This window comes from Macrotis lagotis, chromosome X, assembly GCF_037893015.1.
Source record: "Macrotis lagotis isolate mMagLag1 chromosome X, bilby.v1.9.chrom.fasta, whole genome shotgun sequence".
In the NCBI taxonomy this organism is placed as follows: Eukaryota; Metazoa; Chordata; class Mammalia; order Peramelemorphia; family Peramelidae; genus Macrotis; species Macrotis lagotis.
In genome coordinates, this window is record NC_133666.1 from 117,907,704 (window position 1) to 117,934,834 (window position 27,131).

The following is a 27,131-nucleotide window of genomic DNA, read 5'->3' on the forward strand; positions in this document are numbered from 1 at the left end:
AAAGGTAGGAGTTTCTTTCACATTTCTGTTAAGAATTTTGCTTGTTTGTCTCATTACTTGCTGTCACTGCATATGATTAAGCTATCCATAATTTAATGATATTTGTTATATCGGTATATATACTTTGGTATATCTATATTCACAGTTTGGAATACAAGTCATACATTCTCAAATCTTGTTTTTATAAAATCTGAATATGACATAGTTGTTATTTTTAGTAGGTATATACATTTATATACATATACACTTATATACATATACATTTTTTCCAATTTCAAAAAATCTCTAGTGGCAGGATAAATATTTAGGAACAGATCAATATGGTAAATAATTATGATTATTTTGTAATGAAACATAATCATCATTCTAAAAAATCAAAACATCCAAGAGAAGAAAATAAGCCACATTTGATTTAGGATATCAACCTTGCCATATGGGGTGTCAACATATTTTTCAGTTCTTCCTTCCAAAATTTCAGGATCATCCAGACCAGTTCCACCAATAATTCCAATCTAAGGGGAAAAAAAGAATGTTTTGCCCTAATAAAAATGTTATAAGAAATAATTATTCAGTGATTCCCTTATCTATCTGCAAAGTCTGTCCTCTTCTTCCACAGTTGAGCATTTATTCTCCATCAGTCCTTCTTTCCTTGATTTCCAGACTTCAAAACCATGCCTCTGCTATTTCATCCTAGCACTTCCCTCACAACTTGAGGTCTCCTCAAGCCCCCCCCTTCTCTTCTTGCTGTATTCATCCCTGCGTTGACATTTTGTGGAGAGGTCCAAGCCAGTCTTCATTCCCTTTCCAGCCTGTTCCTATTCTTGAGCTCAACACCATGCCTTCTTTCTTCATCCCTCCTTTTTACCCCTTTCACTCCTGGTTTTTCAGCTCCCCTTTTTCTGTTCTCTCTTGTTAAAGGAAAGCTCCCTGAGGGCAGAAGCTATCTTTCTTTTTGCTTCTATGTCTATCCCCAGTACTTAGCACAGATCCTGGTACAAAGTAATTAATAATACTTATTTCCTTCCTTCCTTTAAACTTGTAAGTATGTTGCTATTTTCTCTCTATAATCACTGCTAAAGTTTAGAAAGATATTATAATGTTCAGGTACACTTTGACACCTGTAGCGGGGGGTGGGGGGTGGGGGGGGTGGGGGGGGGGTGAGTGGTGTTAATTGAAGAAAAAAATGTCCTAACCACCAAAATCTGTTGCTAATGTTAAATGATTTAATGATTGAAATCTAAATATCTAAATGCTAAAAGAAGTATGAAAGTCTATAACACAAATGACCAGGAAAAAAGGTACCTCTTTACCCCCCCCAAGAAAGCAAATCTTTTCAGAATAGTTTTATTCTCTTCTTTTTCCACCTACTTAAAAGCTTAATGTTTCTAATACTTTAAAATCAATTATTTCTTTATTGTGGATGTAGATAGAGCATAACCTCTGTCTTAGCTGAGCATCTTCCTGAGTTGCCTCCCTCTAACTCTCAAAAAACCAAAAAAATAAAATCCACTGATGATGAACCCCTTCAAATTTTGCTATATTGGCCCCAGCATAGCCTACACTCACAGAGACTTTCCAGTTTTGTAGAATCTTTCAGAGAACTAAGTTCAAGAACCCAGGTCCTCTCCATGGGATGATAAGGTATTAAAGTAGTCTTTTTTTTTATTATGAACTTTGTAAAAACCAAGCAACATGAATGTTTCCTCCTCACAACTACCTACAACTTGTATCTTTCTTTTTTAAAAAATAATGAAATTAGGGGCAGCTAAGTGCCACAGTGGATAGAGTACCAACCCTGGAGTCCGGAGTACCTGAGTTCCAACTTGGCCTCAGACACTTAATAATTGCCTAGCTGTGTGACTTTGGGCAAGTCATTTAACCCCATTGCCTTAAATAAATAAAATTTTTTTAAAAATTTTTAAATAAAATAATTATAACATGGTAGTGCCAGCATTTCCCAGATTGCCTATGTCCTCCCTCTTCAAAATTTCCTTCTTTCTTCTGTTTTTTTAAAAATGTTTTACTGGCATTCTTTCTTTTTTTAGTTTCACTGCTCATCCTCAACAATCTTCCCCCTTTAAAAAAAAGGGAACCCCTCCCCTCCAGTAACAAATAAGTGAAAAACAAATCCATGTATTGAATAGATTTAAAGAGGTGTCTACAATGTCTAGTGTACTTTAATCACTTCAACTGTGTCTGACTCTTTGTGATCCCAATTGGGGTTTTCTTGGAAAAAAAACAGAAGTGGTATGCAATTTCCTTCTCCTGCTCATTTTACAAATGAGGAAATGAGACAAACAGGGCTAAGGTGACTTACTCAGGGTCACACAGCCAGTAAGTGTCTGAGGCCACATACTCAAGTCTTCCTGACTCCAGGCCTGGTATTCTTGCAACTGAACCATTCTGTTACCCTAACCTTAAGCAAAAAAAGATGGAAAGAATGATCCAAAAGTCTTTTGGAGTTGTTAACTGACCGTTACACTGATCATAGTGCTAAATCTTTCACTGCTGTTTTTCTCTATAATGATCTAGTCATATAAACTCTTTTCCTGTTGATGCTCACATCACTGCTTCAGTTCATAAAGTCCTTTCAGGTCCTCTGAAACCATCCCTTTTCATCATTTGTTATGGCAAAATAAGCCTCCTAGGCACCTTTCCAAAAGTTGTCTCTTATGTCTAGAATACTATCTCCTCTCATCTCTGACTCTACTAGATTCCTTATCTTTCTAAAATGAGAGCTTTATAGATGATTCCCCCCCTTCTCTACAACTGCTAATTACTCTTATTCCTGAAGTTAACTTGTATTTAAGTTCATATATGTACATGTTGCTTTTCTCAAAAGAAAATTCTGAAGAAACAATTATGTTTGATCTTCGTATTTCTAATGCCTAAAATAGCACTCAACATACAGTAGATACTGATTATATCTTTATTTATTTCCCATCCTGAAAGATTCTTTTCCTTTATTTCCTCATAAATCTTCTATAGAGTCATACAAAATGTAGGAAGCCTTCACTTTATTATCTTGGAATGATGAAATTACTATTCAAAGTGGTACAAGAGTATTACTCATTCATCGTCAAACTGAGGTATGAAATCACAACATACATTTTATTTCATAATTACACCTGGGCTACTTCCTTTTCTGAACAAACACTTGGTATCTTATCATTTCCTCTTCTCATTTTGTGAACACAGAAACAGTCACAGATAAAATGCTATAACCTAGTCATGTTCCATCCACTTGAACATTTATTTAACTTACTTTCCTTCCATTGTGTTTGGATTATTTGCTATTTTAATTCTTTTGGAACCATGGTGTTCAATGACTCACAGCCATTAAACACTGTCAAAAGAATATTTATTGGTCTTTGAAATGTTTTTTTGCAGCAGGTAGCAATTTGAAAACACTGCATGATTTCCCAAATGCAATCAGACTGATTGCCTCCTGCAGTTCTAGTACTGGACTAGTTCATTATTCCACTTCTAAACTTTTGTTTCAAATACACACTGCTTATCTTACTTGTACTCAACCAAAAAGCATTTTCATACTTTATTTTTCTCCAAAACATCTTTGTAGAGTTCCAAGACTCAATGAAATCAACATCATACCATCTGTGGATAGAGCACTGGCCCTGGAGTCAGGAGTACCTGGGTTCAAATCTGACCTCAGACACAATAATAATTACCTAGCTGTGTGGCCTTGGGCAAGCCACTTAACCCCATTGCCTTGCAAAAAAAAAAATTACTACCCTGCAAAAATTCAGCATATTCTGACAAAGGAAAAGTTGCTTGGTTTTTACAAAGTTCATAATTTTTAAAAAAAGACTTTTAATACCTTATCATCCCATGGAGAGGACCTGGGTTCTTGAACTGAGTTCTCTGAAAGATTCTATGAAACTGGAAGGTCTCTGTGAGTGTAGGCTATGCTGGGACCAATATAGCAAAATCTGAAGGGGTTCATCATCAGTGGAAAAAACTTAATGGGGATAGAAAAGAATAGACCTTTTTTCTGTAGTACAAGACATATACCCAAACTGACCATGTACTGGGGCATAAAATCCTTATACTCAAATGCAGAAAAGGCAGAAACAATAAATGGATACTTTTCAGCTCATGATTCAATAAAAATTACATGTAATAAAAAAATTACATGTCATGGAAAGATAAATCAAAAATTAACTGGAAACTAAACAGCAAATATCTATCTAAAACAATCAACAAATGTTATATGTAATGGGGATAAACTAGAAGATTTCCAATAAGATCAGGGTTGGAACAAGGATGCTCATTATCACCATTACTATTCAATATAGTATTAGAAATGTTATCTTTAGCAATAAGAGAAGAAAAAGAAATTGAAGGAATCGAATTGGCAATGAGGAAGCAAAGTTTTCACTCTTTACAGATGATATGATGTTATACTTACAGAACCCGAGAAAATCACCTAAAAAAATTACTTGAAACAACAAATTCAGTAACACAGCAGAATATCAAATAAACCCATATGAATCATCACCATTTCTATATATGAACAACAACTCCCAAGCACAAGAGACAGAAAGAGAAATTTAATTTAAAGTAACTGCAGACAACATTAAATACTTCAGAATCTACCTCCCAAGGCAAACCCAGAAACTTTATTATGAACACAATTACAAAGCACTTCTCTGATGATGATGATGATATTTGTCCTTCATTCTCAAAGAAGACCATGACATTAGGGAGGCATGACAAGCACATGAATTGGATCTGAGTGAGGGGGTACTGTGCTAGGTCACCAGTCTCACTTTCTCTGCCAGACCCATTTGGGTCCAGTGGCCAGATGTGAATCAGGATGACTGGAGATGGCCCTGGGTATGAGGCAATTAGGGTTAAGTGACTTGCTAAAGGTGACACAGTAAGTGTCAAATATTTGAGGTTGGATCCGAACTCCTGTTCTGATTCCAAGGCCAGTTCTCTATCTAGTGTGCCACCTAACTCCCCCTTATAAAGCACTTCATACAAATAAAGTCAGATCTAAACAACTGGAAAAATGTTGAGTGCTCAAGATTAGGTCAAATGAATATAATAAAAGTGACAATTATACCTAAATAAAATTACTTACTCGGTGTCATACTAATCAAACTACCAAACAATTATTTTACCAAGCTAGAAAAAATAGTGACAAAATTTAAAGGTCAAGAAAATATGGGAACTGATAAAAAATGTAAATGAGGGTGACCTAGCTCTACCAGATCTAAAACTATACAATAAAGTGACAATCATCAAAACTGCCTGGTTCTAGTTAAGAAATAAGAGTAATGGATCAATGGATTAGGACAGGTTCAAAAGAAACAGTAGTAAATGACTACAGCAATCTACTCTTTGACAAACCCAAAGACATTAGTTTCTGGGATAACTACTGACTATTTAAGAAAAATTATTGGGAAAATTGTAAAATAGTGTGACAAAAACTAAACATAGACCCACATCTCATCTTCTATACTGAAATAAGGTCAAAATGGGTATGGGATTTAAATTTATTTTTGTTTATGTAAGGCAATGAGGTTAAGTGACTTGTCCAAGGTCACACAGCTGGGCAATTATTAAGTGTCCGAGGCCAGATTTGAACTCAGGTCCTCCTGACTCCAGGGCCAGTACTCTATCCACTGCACCACTTAGCTGCCCCTACATTCACTTTTTAAAAATTTCTTTTAATCATTTCTTTCCTTTCTCATGGTTTTCTTTCTTTCCCCTTAATCCTAATTTCTTCACACTGAAAATGACTAATTTGTAAATGTGTTTATACAAATGTGTTTGAACAATATTCACCTGACTGTTCACCACTGAGGGGATGGGGATGGAAGGGAGGATGAAAGGAAATTATGCAACTTTAAAATATGCATATGCATGTGGATAAATGTTGAAAAACTTTCATAACATGCAACTGGAAAATAAAATATCAATTGAGAAAAACATGATTTTGATATAGAAGGCAAAAAAATAAACATTTATTAAATTGACATGTTTGCAGCCCCTTGCAAACTTCATTGCTTTTTATTGCATTTATATTTTATTAATATTATCATTTCTTTCTGATGTTTATTACTACATATTAAATTTATATCCTCCAAATAAACTCTTCAATCTTATAACAAGTAAGGAACATGAAGGCAACTCAACATTATAGTTTTGATAACTGACTTTAAAAGTCATTAACTCTATCTTTACATTCAAATTTCCTCAAAGCACTTTATAATCTTTCAGAGTTTCTTAGCACAGTGTCTGGCCCATAAAGTAGGCACTTAATAAATATTGATGGATTGGTTGATAAAATATACTAAAGTATTGATCACTTGTTATAGAGTCAATACTGTCATAGAAATAACATGTAAAAAGAAAATTATTCTCATGAATTAATAGAGTATAATTAAAAATCATCCCCAAGATACTACAGTAGTTAAGTACTGCTACAATCCATGAGGACTAAATGCAATGCACAGTGCAAAGAAAACATTATTAGAAGAAGCAGAAATAATATGAGGAAAACTTGTCATGATGGGCTTTGTGTGTGTGTGTGTGTGTTTTTTTGCAAGACAAATGGGGTTAAGTGGCTTGCCCAAGGCCACACAGCTAGGTAATTATTAAGTGTTTGAGACGGGATTTGAACTCAGGTACTCCTGACTCCAAGGCCGGTGCTTTATCCACTATGCCACCTAGCTGCCCCCATGATGAGTTTTAAGAAAAACCTTAAAAGGCAAAAAAAAAAATTGGATAAGCATAAAAGAAAAGGACGAACAAAAAGAGAACCATCAAGACTAATTCTGAACATGAGAAGTGTCTGAAAATCTTTTGTATTTCATTTTTAGCACCCATAACATGGCTTAGAATAATCCAAAAAGGAGTCCTGGAATCTTTCCTGTGTCAAAAACATTTTGAAAGCAAATGTTAGGTCAGGGAGAGGGTCACGAGAATTTTGTGGAATTACTTTTAATTCCAGAAGTGAATATTTCTATGACAGAAAAAAAAAGAACTCTCAATATTAATCTTGCACAACAAAAGTAATGATGGAAGGAATAAAGAATTTCTAAAGTGAAGCAACTAAAACTTTTTCTTTAGGACAAACTTATAGTGGCTGTCTGCTTGGTCTTTCTTAACTTTTTAACTTCTTTGGACTTAATTATTATTAGAAAAATGATGAGGTTAGAATAAATCTGAAGTTCTGAAACTTTTTGGTGTCAAAGTTCCCTCTAGCAGTCTGGTGAAGCTAATTGGTTTCTCAGAATGTTGTTTTTAAATGTATAAAATAAAATAACTATGATTAAAAAGGAAACCAATTTAGTGAAATCCAGGTCTCTCTCTTATGTATCTCCCTGTTTCTCCTTTCCCAGGCTTAAAGTTAAGAACTTCTGAACTAGATCGTTTTTCAGGGTTCCCTTCCACAACCTGAAATTTTATTATCTGTGATGAAACCATAAATTCTAATAGTTCTAATTTAACTCAATGATTTACTGCATTATGAAAAATAAAAACTAATCAGACCCATCTCTTTTTAAAACAGGCTAAATGTGATTTTGGGGGATGTCCAGATTATAGTTGTGGTGAATGACTTTCACAAAGCTAGTGACCTTCAGCCCTGACACAACTATTTCTTGCACATTGGTGCCACCTTGTGGCACAATTTGGAAGCTTAAGTAAAATGTATTTCAGTGTACAATTAAACCAGGTGAAGAAGCTCAAGTTATTAAAACATTTTCAAAAGTCAGGCAACTATTAACTGAGTAGAAAACCCATTACATATAGAGCTATAGATTGTTCCCTTCACCTATTGCTCGTTTTGCTCTGCCATTTCTTTGTTTTTTTATTTTACTTGTAATTTTCCCTGCCCATCTACACGCAAAAGCAAATTTCATTATTTACCTTCAAAACCTTGAATTCCAAATCATCTTCCTTCCTCCCACCCTACTGCAATTGAGAAAGCAAGCTACTTGGTACAGTTTAAAAATGCGTGGCCATGAAATACATTACAATAGTCATATTGTGAAAGTACATATAACTCCCCCTGCCCCCCAACAAAATAAAGAGAAATCTCAAAAAAAAAAAATAAATCAAGAAAAGAAAGTATGTTTCAGTCTATATTCTGATACCATCAGTTCTGCCTCTGGGGTGGACAGCATTCTTTAGCATAAGTCTATTTTTTTTCCACAGTTGCTATTGCTAGCTGTATTTCCCTCAATCCTATTCCCACCCAACCCCATTTATTCTGTTCTCTCTCCTTTTACCCTGTCCCTCAAGGGTATTGCATCTGACTACCCTCTCCCATAATCTTCCCTCTCTTCTATCACCTACACCCCCACCCCAACTCCCCATCTCCTTTCTCCCATCCCTTTCCTCTCCTATTTTCCTCAAGGGTAAGATAGATTTCTATACCCAATTAAGTATGTATGTTATTCCCTCTCTGAGCCAGTTTCAATGAGAGTAAGATTCAATCACACTCTCTCACCCTACCCCCTCTTCCATTCCATTGCAAAAACTTTTTCTTTCCTCGAATGTTATGTGAAATAATTTACCCATTCTACCTTTCCTTCCCCTTTCTCCTAGTACATTCCTTCCCCCCCCATGAACTCCATCTTTTAAATATATTATACATTCAAATTCAATTCCCTCCAGGCCTTGTCTCTCTATATGCTCCTTCTAACTGCCCTAATAAATGAAAAGGTTCATGAGTTATCAGTATCATTGTCCCATGCAGGAAAACAAACATTTTAATATCATTAAATCCCTCATGATTTGCCTTTCCTGTACACCATCATGTTTCATCAGAGTCCTGTATTTGACCATCAACTTTCTGTTCAGTTCTGCTTGTTTAATCAGGAAAGTTAGAAACTCCCCTATTTCACTGAATATCCATCTTTTCTCCTGAAAGAGTATGTTCAGTTTTGCTTGGTAGCTCATTCTTGGTTGTAATCCAGGTTCTTTAACCTTCTGGAATATTCCAGTTCATTCAAGTCCTTAAAGTAGAAGTTTCTAAATCTTGTTATCCTGACAATATTTGAATTGTTTCTTTCTGGCTGCTTGCAACATTTTCTCCTTGACTTGGGAGTTCTGAAATTTGGGTATAATATTCCTGGCAGTTTTCATTTTGGCATTTCTTTCAGGAAGTGGTTGGTGCATTCTTTCAATTTTTATTTTATCCTCTGTCTCTAGAATATCAGGGTTGTTTTTCATTGAAAAATGAAGTCTAGGCTCTTTTTTGTACATGGCTTTCAGGCAGTCCAATAATTTTTTTTAGGGTTTTTTTTTTTTTGCAAGGCAAATGGGGTTAAGTGGCTTGCCCAAGGCCACACAGCCAGGTAATTTATTAAGTATCTGAGGCCATATTTGAACTCAGGAACTCCTGACTCCAGGGCCGGTGCTCTATCCACTATGATACCTGGCTGCCCCCAGTCCAATAATTTTCAAATGATCTCTCCTGGAACTGTTTTCCAGGCCAGTTATTTTAATTTTCTTCTAGATATTATTTTGGTTTTATTTTATTGTTTCTTGATTTCTCACAAAGTCCTCAGCTTCCCTTAGCTCCATTCTAAATTTTAAGGAATTATTTTCTTCCGAGAGCTTTTATTTCTCCTTTTTTATCTGGCCAATGCTGTTTTTTTAAAGGCATTCTTCTTTTGGATTGCTTTTTAAGATGTTATTTTCTGTGGATTTTTTTTCTTTCACCAAGCTCCCGATTTGGTTTTTATGATCTTTCCATTGTTCTTCCACATTGTTCTCATTTCTTTTTCCAATTTTTCCTCTACCTCCCTTACTTGATTTTCAAAATCATTTTTGAGTTCTTCCATGGCCTGAGATGTGAGAATTCACATTTTTCTTGGAGGCTTTGGAATCAAAAACTTTGACTTTGTTATTCTGAATGTGCATTTTGATCCTCCACAAAACCAAAGTAATTGTCTATGGTTGGATTTTTTTCCCTTTATTGTTTCCACATTTCTTCACACTTTGACTTAATTTTAACTTTTTTGTTAAGGTGGGGCTCCGCTTGGGTTTTTACAGCTATTTTCAGGGACATTCCATACCCCACCCCCAGGGACCTTCAAGTTCTCATTTCCTCCAAGGTCTTATGAGAAGCTGTGACTGTGCTCTTGGCCTCTGCTCTGGTTTGTGGGTGACCACAAGCACTCCTTTCTGCCCTGGAACCATGAGGAGGGGTCCCTGCTTTGATGCAGGCAGTAAGCTCTCTTGTATTTCTGCTCCTTTTCCTCAGGGCGTGTCCTGGATCTCAGTATGAATAAAACAACAGAGTCTGGCCTTCGAGATAGCAAAAGAGACTTCTGCAATCTCCTTCCACCCCCACCCCAACCATGGGCTGAGCTCTCCTGAATTGGCTGCCAGTGGCTCTGAAGGCCTGCTCCTGGTTCCCCAGGGTTGGATCTGTGCTGAGGCCTGCGCTGAACAGGGCTACTCTTTCACTCTGGTGTGGCAGTTTTCCTGCTGACTTTCCAAGCTGTCCTTGACAATCCCTATCAAAATGACTTTCTGGAGATTTTTTAGCTACAAAGTACTATAAGATTACAGCCCTCTACTCAGCTGTCAAATTATTCATCTTATAAACCCAGATCTGGCCATGTCATCCTTCTCTCTCCATTTTTTCCACCCCAACTCAATAAACTCAAGTGGTTTTTTGGATGACCACTATAATTATATATAACTATAAAATCCTCAGTTTGGCAACTAAAGCTCTTTGGAACCTACTCTCAATTCTTTCTAATCTTCTTACATTTAAATAAATATATACCTTTACATGATGTAAATTATAGAAAATACTTATAGAAAATACTCCCAACACCAGGTTCCAAACATTTTTAATAGCTGTCCCTCATGACTAATGTGCTCGAACCCTCTTTATTGCTACTGGTTTCCTCCAAGTCTAAACTAAAATCTCATCTTCAATGGGAAATCATTGATTTTTGACAGAGGAAAATGACAAGAAAATAAGCAAAACTAAGCAACTTCCAGGTTTTAATAACATTAAGGGGTCAATCTATCTCCAATTCAACCTCCTACAAAATTATATAATACCAAATAAGTAATTTCCAGTCCAAATTATCTACCTATAAGAATGTACAGAAACAATTAAAAAAGGAAAATCAGAACCAGAAGGGGCTTGTGGTTAACTTAGAGTCAACCAGAAAACTCACTTAACTAGTTTAGGTTAGTGGAAGGCCTCCGGGGATAACTGGGTGGCGCAGTGGATAGAGCACTGACCCTGGAGTCAAGAGGACTTGAGTTCAAATAAAGTCCCAGGCACTTAATAATTACTCAGCCCTGTGACCTGAGCAAGTCACTTAACCCCACTGCCTTGCAAAAAATAAAAAATAAATAATTGAAAAGGAGGCTAGAAATGTAGTCAATGACTACATGACAAAGTGAATGATTAAAGATAATTTCAAAGGTTGTCAATAACAACTGAAACAAAAATGTTATTGTAACTGAAATAACTTCATACAGGTCAAGTATATAAGGTAAAAGTCCCACCTTATACCTATATCAGGCTCTTATCAGAAGCAACTGCAGTTTTTAATTCAGATGTTTTACCTCTTTTTTTATAGGAATAAAAATAAAATTCCTGGGGCAGCTAGGTGATGCAGTGGATAGAGCACCAGCCCTGGAGTCAGGAGTGCCTGAGTTCAAATTCAGCCTAGACACTAATTACCTAGCTGTGTGGCCTTGGGCAAGCCACTTAACCCCAATGTCTTGCAAAAAAAAAAATTCCTCCCGGAAATATGAGCACAAAGAAATATAAAATACATGTCCCTCACTGCAATGATTTTAAGAGAGAATGCAACATTGTATACAAATAATAATATGGTTTATTTATTAATCTTCATAAAAAATAATGAAGGATAAAAGTAAATTAAATTGAAGTATTAAAGATACTATCTTTAAAAAGGTGCAAGGTACTGAAGTAATTTTGAGATCCTAAGTCAATATGAAAAAAATTTATGCCAACTTCTTTTATTTTCATTGACCCTTAATATTCAAAGGGCAGAATGGGGGTAGAGCAAAAATCTGATTCATTCAGGATTCTGATGAGTTGAAGTTTTTATTGTATCAACAAATAAATTCCCATTCTTTTGGGGAAAGAAGGAAATTAAATAAGGCACTGTAAGATACATACATTGTAAAATATTCACCCATATGTTACCTGATCTCTTCTCAATCAAATTTTCAACATTTTAGCAAAGACTGAAGACTCAACTTCTAGGTCTTTTCTAAGCCCCAACACAAGCAGCACCATGCTGATCCATGGAATTAGTGTAGACCAGGGCAAAGTCACACAGAAATACTTCATAAATACTTGTTAACTGAATAAACTTAAAATCACATCAAATTTATAATACTACAACAACAAAAATGTAATAAATGTCTTCCCCAGATTCATTCTGATCATAGCTCAAGGGTTTTTTAAAATTAAATTATGTTAAACTCAACCAAGTAATGTCAATAGCCTCATACTACTAAAAAGAAGGACCATTTTTATTTGCTGAGGTCAAATAAAGATAGGAATAGGGACTAGGCCTACAATTTCACTGATATGGGGAATATTCCAACAAACAAACTTTCACTATTAAGGTAAGCTAAGTTAGCACTTTATCTGAGACTTAATTTTAGAGAGGTCGTTGGACAACTGAAAGATTAAGTGACTTGCTTGAGGTCACACAACAAGGATGTATCAGAGATGGGAAATGAAGTTGTTCTGTATCTATTATCTAGTTCAGTCAAATGAAAGCTATGAAAATTATTCCTTTTTGAAGTTGTTACATAGTCTCATTAAAATTTATTCTAACATTTCCAAATGCTGGAGTCTCAGAAGAAACTAAATAGATTTCATATTCCTGATGGTAGTGATTATTAATAAGGTTGAAGTTTGTGGTAGCAAAGATTTGGAAACTGAAGAGATGACCATCAATTGGGAATTAGCTGAACAAGGTGTGATAAAAGAAATAACAAGAAAAACCTGGAAAGGCTGACATGAACTGATATAAAGTAAAGTGAGCAGAACCATAACACTGTCATAGTATCAGCAAAACTATATGATGATCAGCTATGAACAACTTAGTTCTTCTCAGCAATAAAATGATCCAAAACAATTCCAAAGGACTCATGATGGAAAACACTATCCACATCCAGAGAAAGAACTGATATAATCTGAATGGAGATCAAAGCATACTATTTTCCTTTTTATTTTTTGTGGTTCTTTTCTTTTGGTCTGTCTCTTTCACAACATGATTAATTGGAACTCAAAAAATTTTTTAAATGAATGTTAAAAATTTTCTTTACATGTAATTGAAAAAAGATTAAATAAGATTAAATTTAATGTGCCCAAGAATCTGGACAGCATGAATTATGAGACTGGAAAAAAACAGTAATTAACTATTCATGGCTAATCACATACAAAAGTTGCTTGGCTCATCCTGGAAACTGAGTAGGCTAGATGGACAGATAGAAGCCAGTTTCCATAATTTAAACAGATTTTCTAATATATTTTGCTTTGCATCTCAACTTTATTTGGCTGTAGGAAGAAGGAAATAAGTACTTAACTATGTGCCAGGCAATGTGTTGAGTACTTTACAAATATTATTATTACACAGATTACTTCATTTGATACTCATAGGTACTATTATCCTCATTTTTCCATTGAGGGTTTCCTCAATCAAAAGGCAATCAAAAGTTAAATGGCTTATCTAGGGGTCCCAGAGTAAGTATTTGAGCAGGTAATTGAACTGGGATCTTCCTGACATCAGGTCCATGATATATCTGTTCTATCACCTAGCTGTCTAACTGTAAGAAGAGAAATATGATCAGTAAGAAGAGTGGTTAGTGTTATGTACAAAATATGCTAACTAGCTGTGAGACCCTGTGTAAGTCACTTAACCCTGTTTGTCTGCAATTCCTCATCTATAAAATGAAATGGCGAAGTAAATAGCAAACTATTCCAGTTTATTTGCCAAGAAAACCTCAAATGAAATCACAAAGAGTCAAACACACCTGAAAAGATTGAACAACTTACAAAGTCGCTGATGAGGGCTCAGTTAGTAAAGTACAAGGGACTTAGTATATCCTGGATATACTGAGCCAAAAATGAAAAACATTCCCTGCCCTCAAACAGCTTACAATCTATTGGGGGTGGTAAGTGTAACATGTAAACACATAGCCACAAGGAGAATGAGAACACTTGTTTTTAAGTAAAGGAATCAGAAAAGCTTTCCAGAAGAGGTAATCTCTGCATAAAGTTTTGAAGAAAGCTAAGGATCCAGGAGACACAGGGGTGAAAATGTAATAACCAGGTACAGTGGGAGGAGGCAGACAGGCAGTTTGGCTAATACATGGAGTGCATAAATAGGAGTTAAATATGAATGATAAGGTATTTGGGGAGCCAGAGAATGAATTTATATTTCATCCTAGGTACAAGGAGCCAGTGAGATTTCTTAAATAGGGAGAAATAAGACAATTATTTTGGCAGTTACAAGGCAGATAGAATACAGAGAGTACCTAGAAAAATGATAGTGCCCTCATAAGAAATAAGGGAATTTTGAAGAAGAGGCAGCTAGAAGAAGAAATTTTGGTTCATGAAGGAAAAGGAAGTTCAATTTTGCATATTTTAAGTCATCCAGGCAGAAATGTCTAGCAAGTAGCTGTTGTTCTTGACTACAATAGTTCCTTTCTGGATGTCATGAGGGCAACTGGAGGCTAGAGATTTAGATCTGGGAGTCATCATCATAAGGATAATCATTCAGTTGATAAGCATTAATTAAATATCTACTGAATGCTAGACACTATGCAATAGTTGACACATAACAGGCACTTCATGAATGCTTACTGGGGATACAAAAAGAAGGCAAAAGACAATCCCTGCCTTCAAGGAGTTCACAATCTGTAAGACAATATGTAAAATAGGAAAGCCCTAGGATTAAGGAGAGTTCAGAAGGCTTCCTGCAGAAGCTGCAGAAGATGAACTTTTAGCTGGGACTTAAAGGAAGTCCAGCAAGCCAGATGTAGACAAGAAGGAGAGACAATGGAGAGCAGTGGAGAGAACTGTCTTGGGAAAGGAATAGCTAGGAGATCAGTGTCACCACAAAGAATGGTACATTGTTGGGAATGGAATAATATATGAAGGGCTTTGGATGGCAAATAGTATATTTTATATTTGATCCTGGAAGTTACAGGGAGCCATTAGAGTTTATTGAATGGTGGGGAGAGAGGTGACATGTTTAGACAGCTTTAGGAAAACCATTTTGGCAGTGGAATGGAGTTTGAACTGGAGTAGGAAAGAAATTGGGACAGGCATACCCACCAGCAAACTATTATAATAGCCCAGAAATTAGAAAACAGAGTGTCTTTGCTGGGATGATAGTAGTAGCAGAGGAGAGAAGGGGGAATATCTGACATGTTGCAAAGGGAAAATCAACAGGCCTTAGCAACAAATTAAATATGGAATATCGTTGGGAGCCAGGGTCTCTAAACTGTTTGACACAGTCACAGCAAGAAGACTCAAGGCAGTCACACTGCCTGATGGAACAACATTTCCTTCTTCAATATAGATAGATAGATAGATAGATAGATAGATAGATAGATATAGATATAGATAGATATATAGATATATAAATATAGAGAGATATAGATATAGATTTCATGCATACCAATATTTATAGGTTTATTACTGATTACAATATTTACTCACCCTAATACTGGAATGACTATAAAGGAAGGATTTCAGAAAATTCCTTGAATAAAACAGATTGTAAACTCTGCCCAAATTTAACAGGACTGCCTCTCCCTGAGGCATACAAAAGGCTTCAACATTATGAAATCTCTGGAAAACCCAGCACTGGGAATTCCAAGGAGATGCCAGAATATATACAGGGAAAACAGATACAAGATGGGTCAGATAGAATTCCAGGGAAATTAATAGTTTTGCCCCTCCTTACCATACACAGGAATATATGAAAAAGATGGTGAGAAAATAGTTAGTACAGGTGACCAATATGTGAACTTCAGCAGCCTTAGTTTCATGGGAAAAAATTAAAAAGTCACAGAAACTGTGGCTTCTACCACCTAGGCCAGAAAGAAAAATTGGTTATTGTAAGAGTTAACAGATGGGTGGACAAGCATGAAGACCTTCACTACACACAGGAAGTGTATCTAAAAACATTACTTAAACAAAAATATATAAAAAACTTTCCATTAAAAGAATTGCTTAATTAATAACTTTAAATGAATTAACAATTATACACTGTAGTAATAAATATGGTAACAGACAGGTTAAGGTCATCATGGTCTGAGTAGGGATAAGAAATTAATTAACTATATGATTATTACTTAAACTTGTATCACATGATTAAAACTTGTAACCATATGAACTATATGATTGATGATGAAAATTGTGCACTCTTGTAACCAAGGAAATGATCTCAGCTTTCTTGCTTGCTTGAAACATACATGATTCTGAAACTATATAAATAAATCCAAGCAGCTGACAGTCAGTCAACCTGCTCCTGCCTATACCCACTTGTTGACTCAACTCATTTCGCCGACTCTATCCCTCCTGTCAGGTTCCAAGAACCCACGGAGGCTGGACCCCTGCAGAATATAAAAGTTATGAGAAGTCAAGGATGGCCTGTAGGTTTTAGGCTTAGGAGGCTGGGAGTATGGTTTAGGAGGAAAGAAAATGAGTTTGGTTAAAAATATGTTGAGCTAAAGGTATCTACTGGACATCCAGTATGAAGTATCTAACATTGAGTTAGAGCTGTTGAACCTGGAACTCAGCAGAGAGGTTTGAGTCTGATAAGATTTGAAAATTTTCAGCATAGAAATAAAAACTGAATCCATGAGAGCTGACAAGAACATAAGTCGATAGTAAATGAATTCATGAAAAATGAGAAAACTGTAAGAGAGATAGAAAAAAGAGCCTAGAATCCAGTCTTCAGGGTCACCTATGCTTAGGGGGTAGGACATAGACAATGGAACATGGACAGATTCAGAAAGAAAAAGGAAGAAACCAGTATATAAGAAAAATAGAAAAATTTACTGCTAGGTAAAACAAGGGAGAGGAGTATCCAGGAGAAGGAAATTAGTTAAAAACATCAAAAACTTCAGAGAAGTCAATGAAGATGAGAACTGGGAAAAGGTCATACAATCCAATAATTAAGTGATCCTTAGTATTCTAAGGAGAAAATATTAGTTAAATGGCAGAGATCAGAAGCCAGATTTTATGTAGTTGAGAAATGAATAGCTGAATGATAAAGTACAGGCAGATGACTTTTGAGAGAAGTTGGACAGTAAAAAGGAAAACTATACAGGAAATACCATGGCTTCAGAAGTCAAGGAAGAACTGGCTATGCCTGGACATAGCAGGGAAGAACCTATAGATAAGAGAAAATGAAGACTGATCATTTACAAGCATCTACTGCCTAGGTGCTGAGACTGCAAAGATATAAAATTGAAGTAAAGACAAACGTAAAGCAAAGCTTGCTCCCTAGATGATCAGAGAGGTGAGGTGAACTGCATGTGTGGTGGGGGGGGAGTTAAGAAAGAGGGCTATCTCCTCTAATAACTGAAGAGAAAGGTTAAATTTAAAATAAGTATTTTATGACTGATGACCTTTATTCTTCAATAAAGTAGGAGTGGAGGTATGGGATGGGAAACATTTACACAGTGCTTTCAAGGAAGCACGGTGATTTACACATATTCTCTTATTTTAACCTCACAATTTTGTAAAATAGGTCCTTTGTCACTCCCACTCTCTCTCAATTTAAATATAAGGACATTGAGGATCAGAAATATAAATCGACTTACTCATTGTTAAACTGCTGGTAAGAGACAGAAGTATGATTTGAATTCGGGTCTTCCTACCTTCAAATTTAGCAATATATATAATAATTTTCAAGTCTATCCACTATACCAAGCTGAGTAAATAAGGTTGGAATGGCTATGGATGATAGCCTAGTTAAGATTAAATAACATAATTAGCAATGTACTCAATGGGTATAGTTTTGTCTTTCTACGGTGTGAATTCTGCAGCATTCAAGTAAAAATGGATACAGTAAGTAGCTGTTTGGGGAAACAATCCTAATACTGAGAAGGAAATCTAGAGAGTAAAATAGAAGGGAAGGAATATCACTACATGATTTTCTTGAAATGAAAAAGTATTTTAAGAAATTAAGTTCTTGTGAAAAATTGAACATTTTCCAATAATTGAGTTGACAAGTCATTTTCAGTTGGAGGATAATTATCTATACTTTTGGCAAATAAACAAAATCCCACATATTTTTAATTTAAAAAAATACTCAGCGTAATTCTCCATTCTCTAATGATACCAACAGAGAAATAAATGTCTAAAAGCCCCAGTACGCCAGTGATCAATGTGCAAACCAAAAAACAAACAAAAAAAAAAGAATCTCAGTTGCCAAACAAATCCTCTTCTAAGCCAGTCGATATCACGGCTGAATCTGGTCTGAAGAAAGAGACTTTAATAATAAAAAAAATCTTCATTACTGAGAGCATTAAAAACTGCCCCGAGCTCTCCGAATCTCAAAGTTTGGGTGGGAAGCTACACCACCAATCGATCCTCTCATTTTCAGCCCACCGCAAAGTAAATCTGAACACAACTACCCACGTGCGCACACACAAGGGGCGGAAAAGAGGAGTTGCAAAAAGGAGGAAGGAAGCAACTGTAACTTGGAAGAATCCGGCATGGCCGGGGCTGTGTCAGATCCTCTTCAGTGATGCTTTCTTTGATCCCCTGTATGAGCCCTTGGTGCTATTTGGTTATTGGAAACTATAATCCTTCTACCTCCAAACCACGCTGCACCACCACCACCCCCAACCCCAGGCCTCACTCTATGCAAACGGTAGCAAAATAGAAAGGGCCCATTTCTGCCCTTGCTTTGTGGTCCCGAGTCCAGGCCCTGGTGTGGCTGCAGCAGAAGGGTCCCTGAGGGGCTTCTGCGGGCGCGGTCCATCTCTGCAGAAGGTGAAATAGGGGGGCTAGTCACCCCTCTGCCCAGATGGGCTCCCGGCGGTCCCGGCGGTTCCCGGGCAAGCCGGGGAGGAGGGTCCCAATCCCAGCTCCCCCGCTGGATTCCCCCCCTCTCCAGGGGCTTCTACCTTACCTTCACGGGCGGGGCGGCGGCTGCAGAGGCCATGTTGATAGCAGAGCAGAGCCGGGGGGATCACAATCGTCTCGGAACACGCGAACGCAGGAAAACCGCAGGCCCAGCTCCGACGCCACGAGCAGCCAAGGGGGAGCGGGAGAGACCGCGGGAGAGGAGTCTGGCTCCTCCTCCCCTGGCTTGCCCGCAGCTGAATTGGTTGGTTGAGTGGGATCCCACCTCTCGGTCAAAGTCGCCGCCCCCCCCAGCCATTGTTCTAACCTCCTTCCCCCCACTCTCCCGAGTTTCTTTAATTTAAACTTAAATTTTTTTTTATCAGACCCTGCTCCTTATGCTCTTCCGCTATATTTCTCCTGTCCCAAATCATTAAAGCAGAAATGTCTCTCCCAGGAACGGTTTCCCTGTCTCTGTTCGCTTCCATGCTCTGCAGAAGAATCAGTCAATTAATTGTAATCTCATTGTATTTAATTTAATGTGCCTAACATTATTATGTTGTTGAATCCATAGGCTTCACTAGATGCCAATGAAATCCATGATAAATTAAAAAAATTAAGAATTACTGGTCTAAGAATGCAACTCAAGGATCTCTCAAACCCAGAACAAGTTGATAACTGTTACATTACTTCAGAATAAAATGTTTTTACTGAAGTTCTTGTGAGATCCATATTGTGGTATGTTTCTTGGAATAATAAAAAAATAAAAATAGCTAACAGTTGCAGAGCACTTTAAGGTTTACAGCTATTATTTCATTTGATCCTTTCAACTATTCTGGGGGGATTGGTGCTATCATATCCATTATATAGATGAGAAAATTGAGATAGAAAATTTTAATGACTTGCCCAAGCTTTATTTAAGGCAGTACACTAGTAATGAACTGAACACTATATTATACAGTGAGTTACCCAGCTGCTTCAACAGTGGTTCCTTAATGTTCTTAAATCATTCACTTCGGGCTTTAGGACTTTTGACAGTACTTGTTCCAGATGTTTTATCCTATTTCAAATCAGAGCTTCTAGAGCCACTACAAATTCACACTATCTAATTCAGCTTGACCATCTTCTGGCAGAGCAATTCTTTTTTTTTTTCACTTTTGTTTATCACACTTTCACATTCCCCAGAGAAGCCATACTAACTCCTATTTCTTCAGATTCCCTACTAACCTTCAGCTCAGTATTTTCCAGGGAAAAAAGTCTTTATTACTCTACTGAGAAGACTCAGGCTTTTAATCTCCCTTTTACACTCTATCTCCTCTTATTCAGATTTCAGAAATTATGTCTTTTCCTCTCCCCTATTTCAGTTTCAGAATGAAGTTTACCAAAGTTAACTCCTGCCCTTCACTCTTAAAGCTACCTCCTCAAGTTTCTCCTTTGAAATTGCTTCACTGAACATTTCCGTATCTGACACTTACACACACACACACACACACACACACACACACACACACACACACACATCCTTAAAAAAAATTTCTGGGGCAGCTAGGTGGCACAGTGGATAGAGCACCTGACCCTGGAGTCAGGAGTACCTGAGTTCAAATCCAGCCTCAGGCACTTAATAATTACCTATCTGTGTAGCCTTGGGCAAGCCACTCAACTCCATTTGCCTTGCAAAAACCTAAAAAAAATTCTTCCATTCTCTCAATTTAGCCTGTATCTTTCCCCAGTCATTATTCAGTTTCTAGAAAGAGTGGGCTACTACTTGTGTATTCGGTCTTTCTAATCTTAGGCATTTATGTGCTGGATACACTACAACATGAAGTCCGAAGGAGTAAAAAAGGATACTGTATGTGTTACCTTCATTACTGAAACTACAATGTGGTTAAAAAGTTGAACTCATTACAGTTAAAGATTAAATTCAGTACAAGAAAAATTTTGGCAGTTTTTTGAATAAGCTCATGAATTTGTACAAGAGAGAATTTCTCAGAAGCCCAACCCAAAGCTAGGCCACTGGCTATTAGTCAATTTATTCAACAAGTATTTAAATACCTACTATGTGTCAGTCACTCAAGGTGTGGAAATATAAATAGAAAGAATGGGGCAAACCCTCCTCTAAAAGAGTTACATTCTATCAGGGAGGAAAACATGTACTTATATAAAACAGAATAAATACAAGGTAGTTAAGGGCACTTGCTTTTAGAGGGAATGGGGAAAAGGATTGTTTTGAAAGACAAGAGGGGTTCTGTGCGTCAGAAGTGAGAAGGAAATGTGTTCCAGAAAAGAACAGTCAGTAGAAAAGGCCAGATACAAAAATATAATACTGTGTGTGAGTGTGTGAAGAATACAAAGAAAACCAGCTGGACTGGAATGTAAAGTGAAGAAAGGGCAGAATCTATAATGAGATTGGAAAGATAAAGGTCAAGTTATTTTAACTTCTAGGCAACAAGTAGTCAATGAAGTTGAAATGAGTAGCTAGAAGTGATGTGATCTGATCTTCCCTTAAGGAATATCACTTTGGCAGCTGTATGGAGTATGAATTGGAGTGGGGAGAGACTCCAGGCTCAGAGACCAATTAGAAAGGTTTTTCAATAACCTGGTCACAAATAAAGTTGTGGCTTTGTGAGCAAAGCATGATATGCTGAAGCAAGAAATATGGAGGTTAATGGGCAGCTAGGTGGCAAAGTGGATAGAGCACTGGCCCTGGAGTCAAGAGTATTTGAGTTCAAATCCAGCCTCAGACACTTAATAATTACGTACTGTGTGGCCTTGGGCAAGCCACTTAACCCCACTGCCTTGCAAAAACTTAAACAAAAACTGCAAAGGTTAAAACAAAATTTAACTGCAAAATCTGCCAACTGATTGGGCAATATTGGATTGAGTTGGAGATAAGACTGAGCCTAGAAGAATAGAAAAATAGTGCTTTTTCAGAAATAGACACATTATAATAAAAAGATAATTTCTGCCTTGGGCATACTGTGTTTGATATGTCTTCTAGGGATATTTAGTTAAAACATATAATAGGCAATACTTGATGAGAACTGAAGTTCAGGAATGAGAAAGGCTGAGACATCTGTGAGACATCTGTGAGACATCTACACAGAAATGATAATTAAATCCATGGGAGCTGAAGAAATCATTAAAAAAAAACAGGAGTGAAGAGATCAAAGAAAAGAATCCCAAAATTGGAACCTATAATTTGAAAATGTGAGCTAGCAAAGGAAACTGAGAAGGAAGAATTAGAGGTAGAAGAAGAACCAGGGAAGATATTAGTATTCCAGAAACCCTTACAGAAAAGAAAATAATAACCAACAACATAAGAGCTAATGTTCTTATAACACTTTAAGATCTGCAAAGTACTTTACAAATATTTTATTTTCACAACAACCTTAGGAGATAGGTACTATTATTATCTGACAGCCCCCCCCCCAACAGATAAGGAAACTGGGCCAAACAAATTAATTGACTTGCCCAGAGTCGTATAGCACTGCTAAGTATCTGAAACAGGATTTCAACTCAGTTCTTCTTGACAATAGAACTAGCACTGTATTACAGTCTGATCTATCTAGTTGTCAAGAAGAAAGGTTTCTCCAGGAGGGATGGGAATTCAGGGAAGCCTGGAGGATTTGCAAGAACTGATCCTGATGAGCAGAACCAGAAAAACATTGTGATGATCAACCTCGATGGACTCGATCATTCCATCAGTGCAACAATCAGGGAAAACTTGGGGCTGTCTATGATGGACAATACCATCTGTATCCAGAGAAAGAACTATGTATTTTGAACAAAGACCAAGGACTATTACCTTTAATTTAGAAAAAAAAACCTGATATTTTATTGTCTGATTTTGCTATCTCTTTTACTTTAATGCTTCTTCCTTAAGGATATGATTTCTCTCTAATCACATTCAATTTGGATCAATGTACACCATGGAAACAATGTAAATACTGGCAAATTGCCTTCTGTGGGGGGGTGAGGGAAATAAGATTGGGGGAAGGAAATTGTAAAACTCAAAATAAAACCTTTTTTAAAAAAAGAAGGAAAGGTTTCTTGGTGGTGTCAAATGCAGAAAATAAGGTCAAAAGGGATTTAAGTATTAATAGGTTGTTGGTAGCTGGATATGTGTAGAGTCTGGAGACAGGAAGATTCATTTTTCCAAGTTCAAATCTGGCCTCAGATACTTGCTATGTGAACCTCCGCAAGTCATTTAACCAGGTTTATTTCTATTTCCTCATTTATAAAATAAGCTGGAGAGGGAAATGATGGAATCACTTCAGAATCTTTGTCAAGAAAACCCTAAATGGGGTTCACAAAGAGTCAGACAAGCCTAAAAAACAATACAACAACAAAAAATTGTTGGTATTTTTAGAGAGAGTATTAAGTTTGAATAATGAAATTGAAAACCAGACTGCGAAAGACTGAAAAGAGAGGGAAATTAGGGGAACTGGAAGGAAGGAATAGAGTTATCTTTTTTTTATCAATAAACATTACAACCACCCTAGCTCAGGCCCCAATAACATTGTTGTACCTGCCTGTATTTATAATAATATATATGCATATATATATAAATATATACACCTTATCTTTCTCAGTACATTATCAATTTTTAAAGGTAGACGCTATTTTTTCTATTTTTAAATCTCCAATGCCTGTTACAATGTCTTTCATCCTTTTGAAAAGCTTAATAATTAAAAAAAAACCAACTTAACTGATCACTTAACCCCGTTGCCTTGAAAAAAACAAAACACAAAATAGCTTAACTGAATTGTTAGTCTGAGTATTGATGAAATGATGTTCCAAGGGGAGCAGTATATTTTTAGAAACAGAGGATCACTGTAAGATGGGAAAGGGCTGTATTTAATGTCTTTTGAAACAATTCTGTTACTTAATTACCTTCTTAGACAAGTTATAGCCTCTCTGAGCCTCAGGTTAACTCTTCTAGATAATCAGGGATTGGGACTAGATAACTCTTGGATTCTCTTTCCCTACAATATTAGGAAAATTGGTACAATTTGGAACATGTTTTAATTTCTGTCATAACATTCTGGAGGTAGCCTTCTGTATAACTGGAGATTGTCTGAAATTTAGGAGAAAGGCAAAAATTAAAGACAGAATTGGGATTCATCTATAACAACATAGTTGGAGAAGCCAAAGGAAAATATGAAATTATTAAAGGAAGAAGTGTAGATAATTACAATACTTCCTCTGGGATATTTCCCAAATCATTCTCAAAGTTGGGTTTCTATGGAGTTGGGGTGCAGGGAAGTAGTAACCTTAGGTTAAAGAGGATAACCAGTATATTTCACAAAATGCTAATGGTGTGAATCTCATTAATGCTCTTCTAGTAGATAGCTCAAAGCAAAGACATTTACTTAAAAAGTATAGTGAGAGCAATAACTATAAAACATTTACTCTATAAACCTAGAACTATACATTCTTATAGAACTAAACAAATTATCATGAAAATAATGATGCCAAATTTAGAGTACAAAGAGTAAAATACAGACAACGGGAACACATGTAGCCGAGGTAATTAAAAATGCTGGTATGACAGGAGATCCTAAAATCCTTTCTCTCCTCCTGGAACTCTGATCAAGTCCACAAGAGGTCTTCTCCTTCTCTCTGTAGTGAAGCTTGACTTTTGATTAACAGGTTTGATTATCAAGCTGTTTTGAGAGCATGAGCTGGTTCTATTTTCTGCTACTTCAAGGTCCCATCTCTGGAACTTTCTTCCTTTTCCATCTGGGGATTGAGTTTCTTTGTTCCCTCAGTTGCACCTCAAGCACTTTACAAATGCTAGAAAGAGTATCTCGTAATGAGTGAATAGATCCGCCCCCCATATATCACATGATCTTTGGTGGGGCTAAGGGATAAAAAAGTGGAATCTCCTCCTCCCCGAAGGGTCCTTTCCAGGACTTGTTTCGACCCCATTGTTTTCTTCTACTAAAAGTGCTCCATGTTCTTGAAGCATAACCAGTCGTTGTTTGGTCAATAACATTACCTCCTCTGATGGTAGAGGGGATGAAAGCAAAACCTTAGGGAAGAATCACATTTAGTTCATCCTCATAGTTGATCATCACACAGTGTTGTATGAATGATATTCTTCTGACTCTGCTTACTTCACTCAGCATCAATTCTTGTAAGTCTTTCCAGGTTTTTCTGAAATCTATCTGTTCATCATTCCTTATAGAACAATAATATTCCATTACATTCATATAGTACAACTTGTTTAGCCATTCCTCAGTTGATAGGTATCCCCTCAATTTCTGATTCTTTGCCACCACAAAAAAGAGCTGCTAAAATCCTTTTCCTTTTTTTATGATCTCTTTAGGATACACACTTAGTAGTAGTATTGCTGGATAAAAGGGTTCGCACAGTTTTATAGCCCTTTGGAAAGAATTCCAAATTGCTCTCCAAAATGGACCTATCAGTTCATAACATTAAGAATGCATTAGTGCTGTGACATCTAGAATGAATGAATATATGAGTTTAAACGCATCTCTAAGTTACTTAATATGTTAAGTGCTTACACTGTTATTACACTGTGGTAAGCTCTGGGAATACAAATGGAAAAATTAACAAAGTCAAAGGGATTGCTTAAGGTCTATTAGGGTCTGAAGGGAATATAGTGGCAGTGTTTTGATTTACCTGACTTGTCTCTGATCTCTTCCTGAAGGTCCCTGGCTGCATCTAAGCTGGTTGACCTACACTAGTAGTGCCACTTGGTTTGGTAGATGATATGCACCTTCTCCACAGATTGAAGTATATGGGGTGTTGAAGGAGGATTAGCATCTTTGCTTATCCACCTGGCACTCAACTCTCTACTGTGACTCCAAGAACCTATAGCACGCACAGCAGCTACACTCTGGTTAGCCATCTTGGCAGAAGGGCTAAACTCTATTGAGAGCAACTGCTAGGTTCCTTTACAAATTAGTTAGTTAACATACAACTAAAAAAAATTAGAGAAAGTACAAATTAAAAATCCTCAATTAAATGCCAAATTAGAAATTCTAAAAATTAAAGGAGAAATTAATAAAATTGAAAGCAAAAAAAACTATTGAAATAATAAATAAAGCCAAAAGTTGGTATTATAAAAAAAAATAAAATTGATAAACCCCTGGTTAATTTGATTTAAAAAAAAGAAAGAAGAAAACCAAATTGCTAGTATCATAAATGAAAAAGGTGAACTCACCACCAATGAGGAGGAAATTAAATTAATAATCCAAAATAATTTTTCCCAACTCTATGCCAATAAATTTGATAATCTAAGTGAAATGGATGAATATTTACAAAAATATAAGTTGCCCAGGTTAAATGAAGAGGAGATTAAATACCTAAACAAACCTATCTCAGAAAAAGAAATTCAACAAGCCATCATTGCACTCCCCAAGAAAAAATCTCCAGGGCCTGATGAATTCACTCTATCAAACATTTAAGGAACAATTGGTTCCAATTATATATAAACTCTTTGGAAAAAATAGGGAAAGATGGAACTCTGCCTAACTCTTTCTATGAAACCAATATGGTGTTGTTACCTAAACCAGGAAGAGTTAAAACAGAGAAAGAAAATTATAGACCTATCTCCCTGATGAATATAGATACAAAAATATTAAATAAAATCTTAGCAAAATGATTACAACAAGTTATCACCAGGATAATACATTATGATCAAGTAGGATTTATCCCAGGAATGCAGGGTTGGCTCAATATTAGGAAAACTGTTAGCATACACAATTATATCAACAACAAACCTATCAGAAATTATATGATCATATCAATAGATGCTGAAAAAGCTTTTTGACAAAATACAGCATCCATTCCTACTAAAAACACTAGAGAGTGTAGGAATAAATGGACTGTTCCTTAGAATAATTAGCAGTATCTATCTGAAACCATTAACAAGCATTATAATCAATGGGGAGAGGCTAGAGGCATTCCCAATAAGATCAGGGGTGAAACAAGGGTGCCCATTATCACCACTACTATTCAATATTGTATTAGAAATGTCAGCTTCAGCAATTAGAAAAGAAAAAGAAATTGAAGG

At 36.3% G+C, this 27,131-nt stretch overlaps 1 protein-coding gene across 1 annotated transcript in view; it reads right to left on the minus strand.

The window, feature by feature from the left end:
• MTAP (methylthioadenosine phosphorylase) overlaps window positions 1–19,308 on the minus strand; it is a 70,375-nt gene extending 51,067 nt beyond the window's left edge. The window contains exons 1-2 of the mRNA XM_074207437.1: window positions 19,155–19,308; window positions 426–512 (exon numbers count right to left, since the gene is read on the minus strand). Coding sequence (XP_074063538.1) covers window positions 426–512; window positions 19,155–19,187 — 120 coding nt within the window. The 5' untranslated portion in view covers window positions 19,188–19,308. The remainder of the gene's footprint in view (window positions 1–425; window positions 513–19,154) is intronic.
• Between the last annotated feature and the right edge of the window lie 7,823 nt (window positions 19,309–27,131).